Genomic DNA, 15640 nt, shown 5'->3' with positions numbered 1-15640 from the left:
AAATATTGCCCTTTACAACCAAAGACACTATTCAGTCAATGCCTGCTTGATTCCTGTGTGTTCACTCTATGGCACTGCAGTCATCACTGTGGAAGGTGTTGGAAATGCAAAAACCAGGATACATCCAGTTCAGGTAAGTGTAGGCTGTGGCTTTTGGAGGGGTTTGCTTTCCTTTAGGTGATCATCAGTGGTGTGAAGGTTTATTGTTGGGCACCATCCAGTTCTTTTTCATGGCCTCTGGGCATCGCACTGAGCCTCAACTTGGGAAGCTTCTGTAGCTGATGAGCTTTGGCTGAAGCCCCTTCCCCATCTGTTTGTCCTAGTGTGTTCCTCCGTATTCCCTCAGTTCCTCTCTGACCAGCATTGAGCTAGGAAATCACCTTTCGGATGAATTTTTTCAGTCTTTGTTGTTGTCGCTGGTCACAGTCGCGTCTGACCCATTGTGACCTCATGGACAACATTCCTCCAGGTCTTCCTGTCCTCTACCATCCCCCAGAGTCCACATATTTGTCTCTTATTATTTAGGGATATTCTGTACTTCTTCCTTTATTTTCATCGAATCATAGAGCAGTAGAGTTGGAAGGGGCCATGAAGGCCATTGTGTCCCAGCCCCTGCTGTTGCAGGACGTCACGTTGCACCATCCCACTCAGATGGCTCTCCAGTTTCTTTTGAATGGCTCTAGTGTGGGGGAGCCCACCACCTCTCTGGGCAGCCGGTTCCTCTGTTGTATTGCTCTGACAGTGAGGAAGCTTTTCCTGATGTCCAGCCTGAATCTGGGTTGTCGCAACTTGAACTGATTGTTCTGTGTCCTACACTCTGGCATCAGCAAGAAGAGATCTTAACCTTCCTCTTTGTGACAGCCTTTGCGGTACTCATAGAGGGAGGTCATGCCCCCTCCCTCAGTCTTCTCAAAGATTTTGGCAATCTTTGATTGCTCTTCAGCCTCTGAGATTCATGGCCTCCAAGGTGACCTTGTGGAAATGTGTTCACTGCAGCAGTAAGTGTCCACCTGTGCACACTCACTCTCTGCCTGTTTGAGAGAGGACCATCTCATAGACTCTTGTCCACATGGTATGACCTTCACTAAACAGGCCAGAAGAAGCTGGTTGGAGAGACTGAAGACTGCTCTTTGGGAGAAAGTGTGGAAGCAGTGAGGGCAGCTGTGCCATCAGCCACACCTACAGCAAACAGGCTGCAATCTTCTCCTTTTTCTGCTGCCTCAGCCCTAATCATGGACTAAGTAGACCTGCTGACACCAAGCCAATCTCTGGTAGACTTCAGGGCAAGAAAGTATTGAAACAGCACATTTCACTGCCTCACTGGACCAGAAAAAGAACTCTGCATCTCCTTTAGAGTGGTCACAAGAACCTAAACAGCAGCTCCCCTCTCGCCTTGCCAGCCCCACCACTATTAGACTTTCTTACTCAAGCCAAGCCCAGTATCAGAAGTGGTCCCAATTCCTCAACCTCTGAAAGGGAGATTAGAGACAACTTTCCCACACAACTGCAAGATCTCCAGGAATCTCACTCCAGCCCTATGCATGCCTCCCACTACCACTCAACCCCACCATGAGGGCACCAGTGCCAACATCACATGATGAGTACCAGTACCGGAACAGATCCTGGTTGCCTCCATTTGAATGGGAGTGAATCTTGGACTGGTAGCTTCCACCTACTACCACATATTATAGATGCGATTATGGAGGGACACAGGGATCTGTAGAGTTGTGGCCAAGCACTATCCGCATAGGCTGTGCCACAGCTCATCACACTGATCTGGGTGCTTTTCGGTGCCCTACATTTCCTTTGCTGTATAGGTACTGCATTTGACTCGTCATGGCACCATCCACTGATCATCCCTGTTGGGCAGACTTCCCCAGGAGCTGCCACCCTTTCTCACTCATATACCTCCCAGCCTGGTCCTGAGGCCAGTGCAGACAACTGAACCTGAGTCACTCCACTGATGATGATTATCAGTCAGACTCAGTGCCATATTCATCAATGGCCCAACTGATGCCCTGACCATATGATCAGGTGATGCTCCTTCCCCCGTGGAGGGTATGGACCACTTCACTGACTAGCTCCTTCACTACCACCACAACCAAGGCCCTTCATATGACTCTCCATATGGACCTGCCTACCGTCCAGGTATCTGTAGGGGTGGGAGCAATTCTTCACTGATGCTCCAGAGTCCACCAACTGTACCTTCCAGACCTAAGTGGCTATTTATTTGCGGGCTCAACTTGAGGGACTCCTGGAGCCATCTGCTTTCACTGTTTTGTCACTGTGCTGATCCAGCTCTCCTGCTCCCATGTTCTCCAGTTCTCTTTCACTGTCAGATGTTAAGTACTATGAGTCCGAAACAGAAACAACATCCTCCATTGCTCTATCATCTTGCTCTGTGGACGTGGCTGTGGATACCAAAGACCTCACTTCTCCACCTACAGACATGGGTCATTTTTCTGATCACATACGGAGGATGGCCCAGGCCCTCAAACTCCTTGCACAGCTGCAACTGGAGAGTGTCAGACACAGTTTTCAATGCTGTGTGGACGGAGGAATTGATGTCAGCCACCATCCCCTCCTTCCTCCCAAACCTACAGCAGACCATCTCACACTCCTGGAAGGCTCTGTCCACAGTGACATCGACATCCAATTGGCCATATATGTGGTACAGGAGAAGGACATGGCATTCCTTTTTCAGCACCTCAAGTTGAGTGTGATCAGCGCAAGGAAGGTCACACTGGGAGTACTCCATGGTGTGCAACAGTGACTGATGCCACCTGGATACTCTGAGGAGTCAAGGTGGCCTTTGGGACTCATGGTGGCCAGTGACCAGGCTCCCATGGCAAGGTAGCTGCTTCTCCTCTGGGAGTGGCTGGAAGCTCTCTCTGACCACCTGCGGGAGCAGCAGAGGGATCTCACCAGAGTTTTCCAGGCTGAGGTGGTGCTGTTCTCCTGAATGCAAATCAGCAGTGCCAAGCACCAGGCAGACTGTGACATGAAGACTATGACTTGGCATTGCCTGGTTGGTCTCGTGTGACTTGAGGGAAAGGGCTGGAACTCCTCCCCTTTATAATGGACACCAAAAGTTCTCAGCTGTGGAAGTTTCCTGAATCAAAGCTCTGCACAGGCAGCGCCGACACATGTGAAGACACAGATAAGCACTCAGAGAATTCCTGTTGCAAGTAAGCAACTTGGCTTTCTTGAGCCTGGATCCCGAGGACTCAGTGCAGTGCTGCTGAGGCCCACAGTGCAGCCCTTAAGATCAGTGCGGACATGGAAATGCCCATCCCATTCTCGTTGTTTTATGGCTGGGCTAAATACGCAGCAGTACAACAGGCCATGACAGATCATAGAATAGTAGAGTTGGAAGGGAGCATGAAGGCCATCAGGTCCCACCCAAACAAGAAGTTTGATCTTCCACCAAGCAAGTAGCGCTTTCATCTTGGTAGGCTGTCTCCGCTCAGAATGTGCAGATGTTCCAGCTGTTCACTCAGATGGGCAAAACTAAAGTGCTGGGCTGTATGGTAATAATGCGATAAAGGCAAAACAGCCAACAAGCCTATGGAAATGCTCTCGGTGACCCCAGAGCTAACATCAAATGTAGTGACTCATCTGTGGGTACTCTTCGTGCTGCTGCTCCTTTTCAAATACTTCATGACTTGTGTCTGTGGAACTCCCTGCCTCAAGGCTGCCTCAAGAATAAAAACCTTTATCCAAAACAATTCTTTGCATCTTACATTCAGCAGTAGCCTGGTAACTAAGGCAGAGGCATGGGTCTGACACCAGCATTATAGACAATATATTAAAGGCTTTATATGCATAAGGAAGCAATGTTGTTTTTCAAATTATAGGATCAGAATGCTTAAATGTGCTTTAATTTTCCTTCGTTATCACACCTGGTCAGAGAGTCTTTCCTGCTAATCAGCTCCCAATAGTTTTCCCATCATATGAAGCGTTCCTTCACTTCACCCCAGTCAATTCTTCACAACAGGAACAAATGCTGTTCAACGTACTTCGCCAGCTTTCACCTCTTCCCGTTGCCTCTGTCTTCTGACATGAGGCAACCGTTTCAGGGATAACTTCCTGAAGTTCTCTCTGGTCAGACTGAATCGACCTGGTGCAGGCCTCTGCTGCATGATTAAAGTCTTACTGTACCTTCTTCAGTTGCCCACGGTCACCAGGCCTGGACTTCAGGCCTCTGTCCAGTAGAAAAATATCAGAATGAGTTTCCTTCTTCCCACCTTTTGGTTTCCTTCAGCTAATAACCATTAATGTCACATGTTGACAACAGACACTAGCAGACTTCTCACTTAACTATTTAAATCTCCTGACCAATTGTGTTCCTTATGGAACCCCAGCTGGCATTCACTTTTGTTGAACCATTTGACAATAGAAATGAAGGTTACTCTCCCCCTCAACATTTTGAACATAGCCTGAAACCGCCTTTCTTAAGTCAAATCAGTGCAATAGCAAAGCTAGCCCTCTAGCTTGCTCAGTTACATGATAACATCACAGAGGTCACACAAAGATTGGATCCACCAGTAAAGTGGCTGCATCATATATGCCCAAACGATGCCCAGAGACTCTTGTAAGACTACCTTGTGGGTGATTTGGCTGCTGCTTTTACACTTTGCAGCTTTCAGCTCTTGCTAGATTGCGTATTATGGTTGTAAGTTTTAAAAGGTTAGTTCTTGTTTTGAATTGTTTTTGTCACCTTTGAACTGCCCTGAGGAGATCTTTGGATCCGAATGGCACGATATACGTAACAATAACAAAGAGTTTGTGGTATATATAAGACTGACACAATTATGAGAACATATGATTTAATGGACTAAAGTACACTTCATTAGATGCATGAACTGTTATGTTCAGTTACTAGTATTTATACACAAATGCATTAAAGGGAAGGATTGTAAGCACTGAGGTGAAAGAGAAATCCAATGCAGTCAATGGCTCTATTTACATGTAACAGTTACGTGCTATGAGCAAACTGCTTCTGCGTTGCATAATTGGCCTGATCAGTTCTAACATGTGAACCTGGGCACTTATAACTGGGTCCACATGATTATTGCAGCCCTTACAGTGCAGTGATCATCATGCGTACTTTTGAATACTCAAGCTATGACAGGTAGTCATTACAGCTTGTCATAACATGTGCATCCAGGTTGGTTGTGAATAAGGATGGTTTATATGAGGGTTATATAAAATAACCTGTGGGTTATGCAAGGGCTGTTTAACCCTCACATAAGCCACACTTGCTGGGTCTGCATGTCATGATAAGCCCCACCAACTGCCCACCACAGCTTAAATATTGAAAATGGCCACCAGCTCACACTCCAAGCCACCATGACTTAAATAAGTCATAATAGGCTGTAGCAATCATATGAACCTGCTTGATGGGTTATCCCTGGACTAAATTAACCTCAAAACTAATAATAGATTAACTATGAGTAATTTAATACACAAATAAACCATAGTATGTGGATTCATGTATCATGCAACAGCCTAAAGTTGGGCTGATTAGAAGTTAATTTTGCAAAACAGCAGGGATACACACATGTCAGAATTGTGAATTACTTAATTAATTGATGATTTACTGTCATTATATGTGAACCAAATCAGTGATCATTACCTTATTAATAGCAGCCATTCACAAAAGGGGGCTTGGGGGTACTATTACATGCACTTATACCTTAGTGCAATAGACAAACCCTTGTCCCTGTTCAACCCACAAGAGCTAGATGCCCTCACAATATGCCGGCATTTTCATGGCTGCATTAGAAGACTGTTCTCTTAGCTTCTGCACCCAAAAGTCTTTTTTCTACCTGAGATACATGGATGAGATATTTATTATCTGGACTGATGGACAAGAGAGTGGTCATGTGTCCCCTTACAAAGGGTTGTTCCATTTAAAGAGAAAGCACCCTAAGAAGGGGGAGGTTAAAGCCGTCTTGAAGTTGTCCATTAGCAATGATCATCTGCACAGGCTGCAGGATCACAGTCTTTCCTACAATGGTGAGATGAATTTCTGTTTGAAGTGTAGTAGTTACTTTCAGATTTACATCTATACATATAAATGAGTATATGCACATTTTAGGTGCTGTCCCTTTTTGCTCTCTTTCTTGGTGGTGCATGTCTTCTTTGGCCATTCAGACGTAGCCACCCTAAGCCCTGAAGTTCTACCAAGACTCCAATACCACTATCAATTTGATCCTAGGCAGTCCAGGCAACAGGATTACTTCATGCATCTGAGGAAGTACATTGCAGTCTACTAAAGTGTATTAAATGTGTTAGTCTTTAAAGTGCCATGAGATTCTTCGTTATTGCTGCAAGAGACTAATATGGCTGTCTCTCTGGAAACGGATATAAGCAAATAGTTGTGTTCTGAGCATGGGACTGGACTACTTTGGCATTCAGTGCATTGCATGTGCGGCCCTCCTATCTTTGGCATGGTTTTGCTCCGATCCCTCCTATGTTGCTTGGGACACTTGCACTATATTTTGGTCCCATGCTTTATAATAATCAGCTCATCGCAATATATAACCTGTGTCAGAAATTGTCATGAGGTCATAACTCACGTATCCAATTAACTCACATAGCAGCAGGCAATAAAACTAAAGTCTACAAATAAAATTTCTACAAGATTTACGATACAACAGATAAGCACTAATGATGTTCTTAACAGGTCAGTTGCCTTCCCCTTTGTGAAGACTCTGGCGAGCCCACGTGGTATTAGCTTTTCCTGTCACGTCTTTCCGCTCTTGGGTGGGACAAACCTCTGTCTTGTGTTCCCTTTTGTTCCAATCATCTTAGGCTACGTCTAAGACTAGCATTAACTAAAGATGGCATGCCTCCTGTATCTCTTGGACCCTGTACCCTCCAGGAGGTGGGGGGGTATCTTGCTTGTGCTCCTGAGAGCCAGAAGCCCGTTCAGAAGCCTCATGATCAGGCCGTGACGGGGCTGTTTGTTCAGAGGGCAAAGGGTCAGGATGTGGGGGAGCTATTTGTTCAGTCGTTCCAGAGTCGGGCTGTGGAGGGGCCGTTTGGCTACTGGGCCCCAAGTATAAGTCATTTTGCTCTAATGTCTGATTCTCATTTTGAACGTTTGACTCATTCTCGTGAGGTGACGTCTCTGTCGAGCCGCCAGGCACGACAGAAATGCACGATGCGGATGGGGGACTGCTGTGAGGTTTCATGAACAGTAAGCCAAGTTATAGCAACCTGTGCGACCAATTCAGCCTCATCTTCTGCTTCATTAAGCATAAAGAGGTGTTTGGGGTTTTAAAAAACAAATGTAGATAAGAGAATGTGGTTATTCTGTTGCAAAATTTGCACTGATGCAGGAACGGATTGCTAAAAGTCATGGATCTCAATGTGGCTTCTGCACCCCTGGAATGGTGATGTCCATCTATGCTTTGCTGCGCAACCAAGTTGAACCTACATCAGACCAAATAATGGAAGCCCTAGCTGGTAAACACATATCTTTTTAATCCCCAGAGATATTTGTTGTATGCTGCTTTTCACGGCTTTTCTTTTTAACATACTGTATATATTCAGAATTAAAATTGCACTGTGCTTCAGTGTTCTTGTTCTTGTATTTTATAGGTTTTCTTGGATTCTTTTTCTTTTCTTTTGAAAGGTTTAAAAAGTTATAAATAAATAGATGGATATAGTTTAAAATGTTAAATAAATAGATAAAATTAAAGGTTAAGCTGTTGTTATCCTCTTAAAGTATCAGGTTTGTACTTTGGGGGACTCCTGGATCAAATGCTGTCACTAGAGGGCAAATTGATAGTGGCATGATGTCTTGGTGGAAATTCTCTGGAGCTTTGGATGGCTACTTATGACCCTAAGACCATCCTCAGTAGACCTTCTGAAGGAGTTCCTGCCAGGGGAAGTCAGGGGGTGCTACTAGGAAGAGGGCTTTTTCTGTTTGGCCCCCAGCTAAGGAATGAACTTCCCAGGATACTTGCTGGGCACCTACATTGTGCTCTTTCTGGTGCCATGTGAAGACTTCCTTATTTTCCCAGGAATACTCCTGTGGATTTTAGTTTCAGTCTGTTTTAAATTCTATATTGCATGTTAAATCTTTGAACTGCTGTTAGGACTTACTCTAGTTCTAACTTTTATTTTATACCGTAGCATTAACTATTTAAATGTTTGTTCTATATTTTATGCTGTGTTTGATGTTTACAATTGTTTTAAATTGTTGTGAATGACCCAGGGAGCTATTGAATAGTATAAAAATGTAACAATAAATAAATAAATTCCACTAAAAAGTGAACTCCATTGTCTTCTCTTAAAAGAAATAATCAGATTTATTTTATGGTTCAATTAGGTAATTTATGCCGCTGCACTGGTTACAGGCCTATCATTGATGGTTGTAAAACCTTCTGTAAGGTAGGTATATGTGTGAGAGAGAACCAAGAAAATGAAACATGGAAGCTGAGTATACAATGCTGAGTGTACAAAGCTGAGTATACTTCTATTGTAGTAGGACTGCGGAATTTGGAGAAAGGGCCCTGGCTCAGTAGCAGAGCACATATTTTGCTTGCAGATGGCCCAGTTTCAGTCCTTGGTATCTCCAGGTAGGACTCAGGAAGACCACTGTCTGAAATCTTTAAGAGATGCTGCTAAAGATGGTTTACAAGACTGAGCTAGACAGGGTAAGCTTCCTATTTTCTGTGGAAAATTCGGCCAAAAATGAGTGTGAAGAGTATTGGTGGATAGCTAATGCTTGCTAATGTAAGTAAGTGTAGGCAAGTATGTGTGTATTTTGAGCTGAAAATTAAAGGTAGCAGGAAAAGTTAGATTCCGACTTCTGTGACCTAGATTTGTTATGTGCTGTCAAGTCTTCTCCAAATTATGGCAACCCTATGTGTGAAAGCTTCCCAGTCTGCCTGATCCATGACAACTTTGTTCAACTCTTGTAAATTCAAGGTGGTAGCTTCCTTTATGGAATCAATCCATTTTCAGGAGTGCCTTTGTCCACATATCCCTCTTCACCAGCTTACGTGCTGTGGGGATAATCTTCTATAGTTTGCTTCTGTAAGATTAATGTCAAGTACCCAGAAGACTTTCTGAGTGGTTGCCCCTAAATTTTGGAATGCTTTGCTGGGAGAGAGATGTCTGATATCCCAGATTGCTATTTTTAAGGGGAAGATAAAGATGTATCTCTTCCAACAGGCCTTCCCAGCTTAGTTCTCAGATCAGTTTTATTTAATACTTTTTGCTTTTTTAGTCAAATTTTATCCATTGTTGTTTTTCATTTCTTGTAAAACAACCAGAGCCTATGAGAATGGGGTGGTATATGAAAATGTAAATAAATAGATAGATTTAAGATCTTATATTTGGTCTTCATTTTCTTTTTCTGCCTTCTACTTTCCCTAGCATGATTGTCTTCTCCAGGGAGTTTAGCTTTCTCATGCTGTGCCCAAAATATTACAGTTTCAGTTTTATACAGTTGGTTATTTTCAATAATGTATTGAATGTTCCTCCCCGTTAAAACCTGAAGAGGAACAGAAACTTGCCTGTGTGGCACTGCTTCAGATCACTGAATTCTTATTCATTTCCCTCTCTGAATCAGAAGATCTTGCCAGACATGGACTGGATTCAGGCCATACTCAAGGGTTGAGTGTTGTTTGGGTGTCAGTTGTTGTTGAACTGCAGGTTATTAGGGAAATGTGGGCTATTGTACTGTCTGAATTCAGCTGTACTAACTAGCTGATCATCACAATCTACCCATGAAAAGAACCCATGGTTTGTTATTGGATTGTGAATTGTGGGTTGTTCACCATGGTTTGTTTTCTCAGCTGGGTTCAGACAACATGGTAACTCATGTTTCAACAACAGCTCAAGGATAAACCCACACTCAGCCTCTTGAGTATGGGCTTTTTATGTTGTCCAAACCCAGTCATTGCCTCAATATGCCAAGTTTCTTCATAGTCCTAAGGTAAGGGTGAGCAACTTATAGTTCTCCAGAAGTATTAACCTTGGACTTTCATTATCCCTTACCATTTGCTCTGTTTGTTGTAGCTGATGGGAGTTGTAGTCCAAAGATCTAAAAACAGATGCCACCAGCTAAAACTAAGTCGTTTTAAGTTTCATTCACATGCTTAAGGAACTGCCTTGAGATGAGCAGGACTGAAAAGTGAATTCCTTGGCTGGCTGGCTGGCTGGCTGATGCACTCACTTTAAAGAAAGAAAGAACAGGCTGCTAGGATGTTGAATGCCAAACTTTGCTTGGATAATAATTACAAAATCTTACTACACACATCTCTAAATGTAGGGCTAGGGTCAATTCCATTCTTAGCTAAAATATTTCTTTACTAGCTAAAAGTTCAATCCAAGGCTTTATTAGGTCAGTAAAGTTTTTCCTCTTTTTGCTAATTCTGATATTGTTGTAATGTCATTTAACTGGATTCTATTTTTAGGAACCATTTTGTTGCCAAAGTAAAAAGAATGCGGGATGTTTCTTGGATCAGGAAGATCATTTATCTTTGTTACCTAGTGAGGACGAAAAGGTAAAAGTTACAGATTAACATACTCCTCCTTTCTTTCTTATTTGATTCCAAAACTTACATAAAAGAAAGCGTGTTTTGCTTTTTCTTTGTGCAAGTAATATCATTCATCATGTCTTCACTTTTACAATAGGATAAAAAATTAATATGAAATAAAATATAATAATGCACAAAGACAGAGAAGCACAATAACAAGTATTAGAGGAATAAAATAAGCACAGGCAGTTATAATCTCTGCAAGCCCAGGTAAACCAATGACTTTGGAACAATGCCATGTATTGATTATTTGTCTTAATAAGAAGTTATAAGTGGGTATCAAGAAGCACAATAAATCCATCTCTGCATGTTGTTTTCTGTTGATACCTGAACTATGACTTAGTTTGTGCGGTATACTTATTTATTTATTTATCTTTATTTCTGCTTGTATGCCACTACTCTGGCTCGTATCTGGGCTCTGTGTGCGGTTAACAATACTTAAGATCACACAACTTTCTGAAATCAATAATATTAAATGTTGGAGTGTTGGACCATCTTCAAAGGCAGCCCTTCACAGAGCACATTACAACAGTCTAACTGGGATGTTAGCAAGGTGTGTGTAACTGTGGCTAAGTTTTGTCTGTTGAGATAGGTCCATAATCGGCAGAATTAGCCACCGTTGAAAGAAGGTGCTCCTGGCCACCGAGTCCCCTTGGGGCTTGAGTGAGTATTATATGAATCTAAGAAATGCCCTGGAGCATCCCACCATACGGTATGCTGTCTTCAAGCGCAGGTGGTGTTAGGGACGGCGTTTAGGATGCAGCCACGGGGGGTGGTGGAGGACAGGAAGGCTTGGAGGAATGTTGTCCGTGGGGTCGCGATGGGTCGGACGCAACTTCGCGACGAACAACAACGACACTTTTAGCACTTCTCCCTGCCACTGCATCGACTATACCCACCCTACCAGATGGTGCTGGTCCCAGTAGCAGCCGTTCACAGTGACGAATGCCAATTCTGTAAGGCCAAATCCGAAATTTATTCAACTTAAAATGTAGATTTAACAACATCACCTCTTTTTATTTTACTCCAATTTCACATGCTTTTCAGAACTTTTACAGTCAAATGAAATACACTTACTATCTGTCTACTGTTTCTTAAAGATTTGTACAAGACTGTTCTCTGCAGAAGAATTCCAGCCCTTGGATCCCACCCAAGAACTTATATTTCCACCTGAACTCATAGTAAGAAGAATTCTCCTACATACTACATAGATTTTAGATTTCAGGGCAATGTTTTAAGATATAGCTACTGGGTAAGGAATAAGCATTATCATCTCACTGCTCTGTTGTGTGTCTCCATGACAGCATGCTATACTATTACAAAGCTCCTGAAGACAGGGTGAACCTACCAGTTGACGAATGATCATTTTGACATGCACTGAAACAAAGAGACAAATACTTTGCCAGCCCTGAATTTGCTAACAAATAGTTTATCCGCTGTCATACTTGTCAAAAAGGCTATACAAATGTTTTTCTCCTAAGACAATTTGAAAAACAGCTTTCAAATCTGTACTGATCCTGCATATTTCCTTGAGGTTTTAACGATCTTTGGAATTATCTATAGAATCTCAAATTGAGCAAGCTCAGAAACAAAACACAGTAAAAGTCTCCTTTCTATGAAACTCTTAGCATGTCTTTGAACTGTTCAAAATGCTTTATGCAATCCCTATAGCAGATTGTCTTGTGATAATAGGTTAACAGGGACCAAACTCCCCCTACTCCTGCTTCAAGTAGGCTCCAGTGTGGGGTTTTTTTTTTGCTATGTGGGGGTTTTTTTTGCCTCAGCCCCCAGTGTGGGGGTTTTTTTTGCCTCAGCCCCCACTGCCATTCCCATGTCCTGACCTAGAGCCCCAGGGGTGGCAAATCTTGCCTGCTTGCCAGGCCAGGCCAGGCCACATGGCCCAGCAGGCATCTTGCTTTGACACGAGGCTTCTGCTGCAGGTGCGCCATGCTGTGTGCTTCAGTGCGCAGGTTCCAGGCAGACTGGTGAGCAAGCAGCAGCAGGGGGTGGGGGGGTGTACTAGGAGGCTTACCCCGCACCCGCAGCCTCTTTTACATGGAGTGAGAGGAGTGCCACGTTGTCCTGCATCTCTGTCAAAGTATCTTGGGCCATCCCCCTGAGGGGAACAGTTCCTTGAGTGCAGCAGCCTTCTGCTCTAGTAAAACTTCATTTCTAAGAGGAAACCAGTGAGTGGAACTGACTAGACTTCAGGGTACCTGCTGTGAAGGACTGAGAAGGATGAAATCATCTTTCATACGTATGCCTGTGAGCGATTTACTTGCAAGCAAGCATTCCAGTCCACTGTTTAAAGTGAAGTTTTTGATATCTGTCCAAGTTTTAAAAGCGCATTGCTGGACAAGTGGAATTCCCAGGTACCCAGCTGAAGACAGACTGCGGCCACTATCCGGTGAAGTCTGCCCTTTTATATATACTGATGCAAAATATAACTGTTCTAGCCAGGAATATTTGAATTTTACCTTTGGGTAGGTATATGGGAAAGGCACACTAAGCAAATAAATGCAAAGGAGAATGCATCAGCATTTCAGAACATTGAGAGGCTTGGCTACTCTCTCTGATGGCCAGAATGACAGCTCCAAGGGAAGCGAGAAGTTCTTCAGTGAGCTATTCATTCCCTAATTATGAAGACTGTGAATGGAATCCTGACACTTTCCAGAAGATGAGTGTTCATAATTTAAATTCTGAATCTGGCTTGTTTTTCCTTCAGAAAATAGCTGAAAATCAGACAGTACAAACTCTTACTTTCCACGGGGAAAGAACCACATGGATTTCTCCTGTAAATCTACAGGAACTTCTAAAACTGAAAGCCAGGTACCCCAAGGCACCTCTCGTCGTAGGGAATACTTGCGTGGGTAAGTAGAGATTAATTTTGTACACAGCAGAAATGTTCCTTCTTCACTGCAATCTCCTTCTACGTTCTCCTTCTCTGTGTACCCCCCCCCCCCCCGTCTCAAAAGAAATCCTTTGCAAATGATTGGATTATAGGTCAGGGTTTCATATGCAGCTGAAAAGCTCCTTTGCTGTGATCTGATCTCTGTGATTAACTTTAGCATAAGGTGTTACCTTAATGCCAGGACAGGTAGCACTGCAAGTGAAGTCCTATTTTCAGTAAAGCTGCAAAGTCACATAGCGGTTGTTTTCCCCGTGGTGATACCCTTAATTCTGAATACATTTTCAGGGGAACTCCATTTGGTTTCAAATGCTCCTTTCTTTGTATACCTTTGGCCAATGGCTAAAGCCATATCTGTTTAATCTTTTTGATGATAATCATGCTTGTTTAATGTACTGGCACTTAATTTTTAAAGACAGCATATTTTATTTTTTGGCATGTTTTCCTCATTAAACATTCTTAATAGCTCCTTCCTAGTTTTCAAATACTATATGTCCATTCTGTGAATTAGCAAAGTGGTTCATAAACCAATTTGGTTTCTTTATAAAGAAATTGATAATTTGTCTCAAAGAAGAGCATTTAAATGGCAATCAAGCACCTTTCCCTCCCCTGCTTCCCTCAGTCTCACTGTTGTCTTCTGTCTCTTAGGAGTTGAGATGAAATTTAAAGGGGCCTTCTATCCCCTTCTTATTTCGCCCACTAGAATACTGGATCTGCATGTGGTGGAACACACAAAGGATGGTCAGTAAACATCATCTTTCCCCTTTGGAACTCATGTGACTGACATAACATTTTAAAAGCAGTAGGGGAGGTTTGACGGTGCTCGGTAGATTATATGTCTTTGTCTCAGGGTGACCTCTGAAAAAAAGAAAAAGAAAAATAGCTGTTCAAGTTTTCAGCATGGATTAATCTGAACTAGGAATGTGAAGAACCAGCTGGAATCAGGCTCTCTTCTGCTCCCTTCCCACACTCATCCCTGGCCAGCAAACGAGACAAGATGAGATCGGGTCCAGGAACTCTCGGGAATGCTAGCAGCTTCTTTACACAAAGGATGCGACTTTTTCTGCAAAGTACGCAAAGTCCACAAGTCGTGTGCAGAAGCAGAACTCTGCCAGCACAGTGGGCATGTGGGCAAAGTGTGTCCAAGCTGGCGTCCCAGAGTCTTGGGCTTGTTTCCACCTTACGCTCACGTGAATGCTCAGCTCAAGGTGGACTTCAGGCAGAGAGAAAGGGGGCCAGAGTCTGGGGAGCTGAGCTGAGGAAATTCAGTGGATTCCTACCCCCAAACTGGATTGCTCACACACTGATGGCCTGAACTGGAGCAAAGTGTTGGGAAGAACAGCACCGTAAACAGTGGTGCCAGGATATTACTCTTGTTTCTCCCCCAGTCTCTCTCCATCTTTTTTTTAAAGTCGACAGACTTAATTTATAGGAAATGTACATAGAAAGGTGGGGCATGCTTTCTTTCAATATTACAAATTTGCAGGCACCAAACCTGGCCCCATCCCCAAAAAAGGATCATGAGGATGTGCAAGACTAACAATTGAACTAGCGCCCGGTTTGATGTAATGTATCTGCATAAAAGACCCTATGAAGCGGAGGCCACACCTTGGGCAAAACCCCTCTGTGACCAGCGCTGGCGCGTCATGTCTGTCCACACCCTTTACCTGTTAAAACGAACACTGCCTTCAGACACTTCCCTCCACCCCGCCTGGCCAAAGGCAAGGTCCACCGTGCCTTTATGCCACAGGAAAGCAGAAGGGGACAAGAACGCAAGTCGAGTCCTGCTGGACCAGAGCAAGGGTCCCTCTTCCTGCACTCTCAGGATCTGCAGAGCAGCACTGCTCCCTTTGGTGGCTTGCAGCCTGGTGCCCTTTGCAAGCACAGGCAGAACTAGAATCAGGCCTGTGGGTGCTTGCAAAAATCGGAACCACTGCAATTATAGTAACTGGTCAGGAGGCACAGAAGAAGCAATGAATGGCTCCTCAGCCCCAGAGTGAGTCTTGGACTCACCGTTTGTGACTACTTTGTGCTCCTGAGCTGGTGGCTCCTTCAGTCCTTGCAATGTCTTTATCTGTGCCTTGACCTCACCCCCCCCCCCCCCCCCCCCCCCCCCCCTCTCCCCCCCCCCCTCCTCCCCCCCCCCCCGCCCTTGCCTCTCGCCAGGCGG

At 43.9% G+C, this 15640-nt stretch overlaps 1 protein-coding gene across 1 annotated transcript in view; it reads left to right on the top strand.

The window, feature by feature from the left end:
* LOC123024423 (aldehyde oxidase 1-like) overlaps positions 1-15640 on the top strand; it is an 83247-nt gene that overhangs the window by 8542 nt on the left and 59065 nt on the right. Inside the window, exons 4-11 of the mRNA XM_044432140.1 lie at positions 25-133; positions 7350-7476; positions 8345-8406; positions 10440-10529; positions 11663-11743; positions 13288-13432; positions 14119-14211; positions 14542-14606. Of these exons, the coding sequence (XP_044288075.1) occupies positions 25-133; positions 7350-7476; positions 8345-8406; positions 10440-10529; positions 11663-11743; positions 13288-13432; positions 14119-14211; positions 14542-14606 (772 nt within the window). The remainder of the gene's footprint in view (positions 1-24; positions 134-7349; positions 7477-8344; positions 8407-10439; positions 10530-11662; positions 11744-13287; positions 13433-14118; positions 14212-14541; positions 14607-15640) is intronic.

Source organism: Varanus komodoensis, unplaced genomic scaffold (genome assembly GCF_004798865.1).
Source record: "Varanus komodoensis strain SLA01 unplaced genomic scaffold, ASM479886v1 scaffold23, whole genome shotgun sequence".
In the NCBI taxonomy this organism is placed as follows: Eukaryota; Metazoa; Chordata; class Lepidosauria; order Squamata; family Varanidae; genus Varanus; species Varanus komodoensis.
The sequence above is the reverse complement of the archived record's forward strand: the minus strand, read 5'-3'. Positions and strand labels throughout refer to the sequence as shown.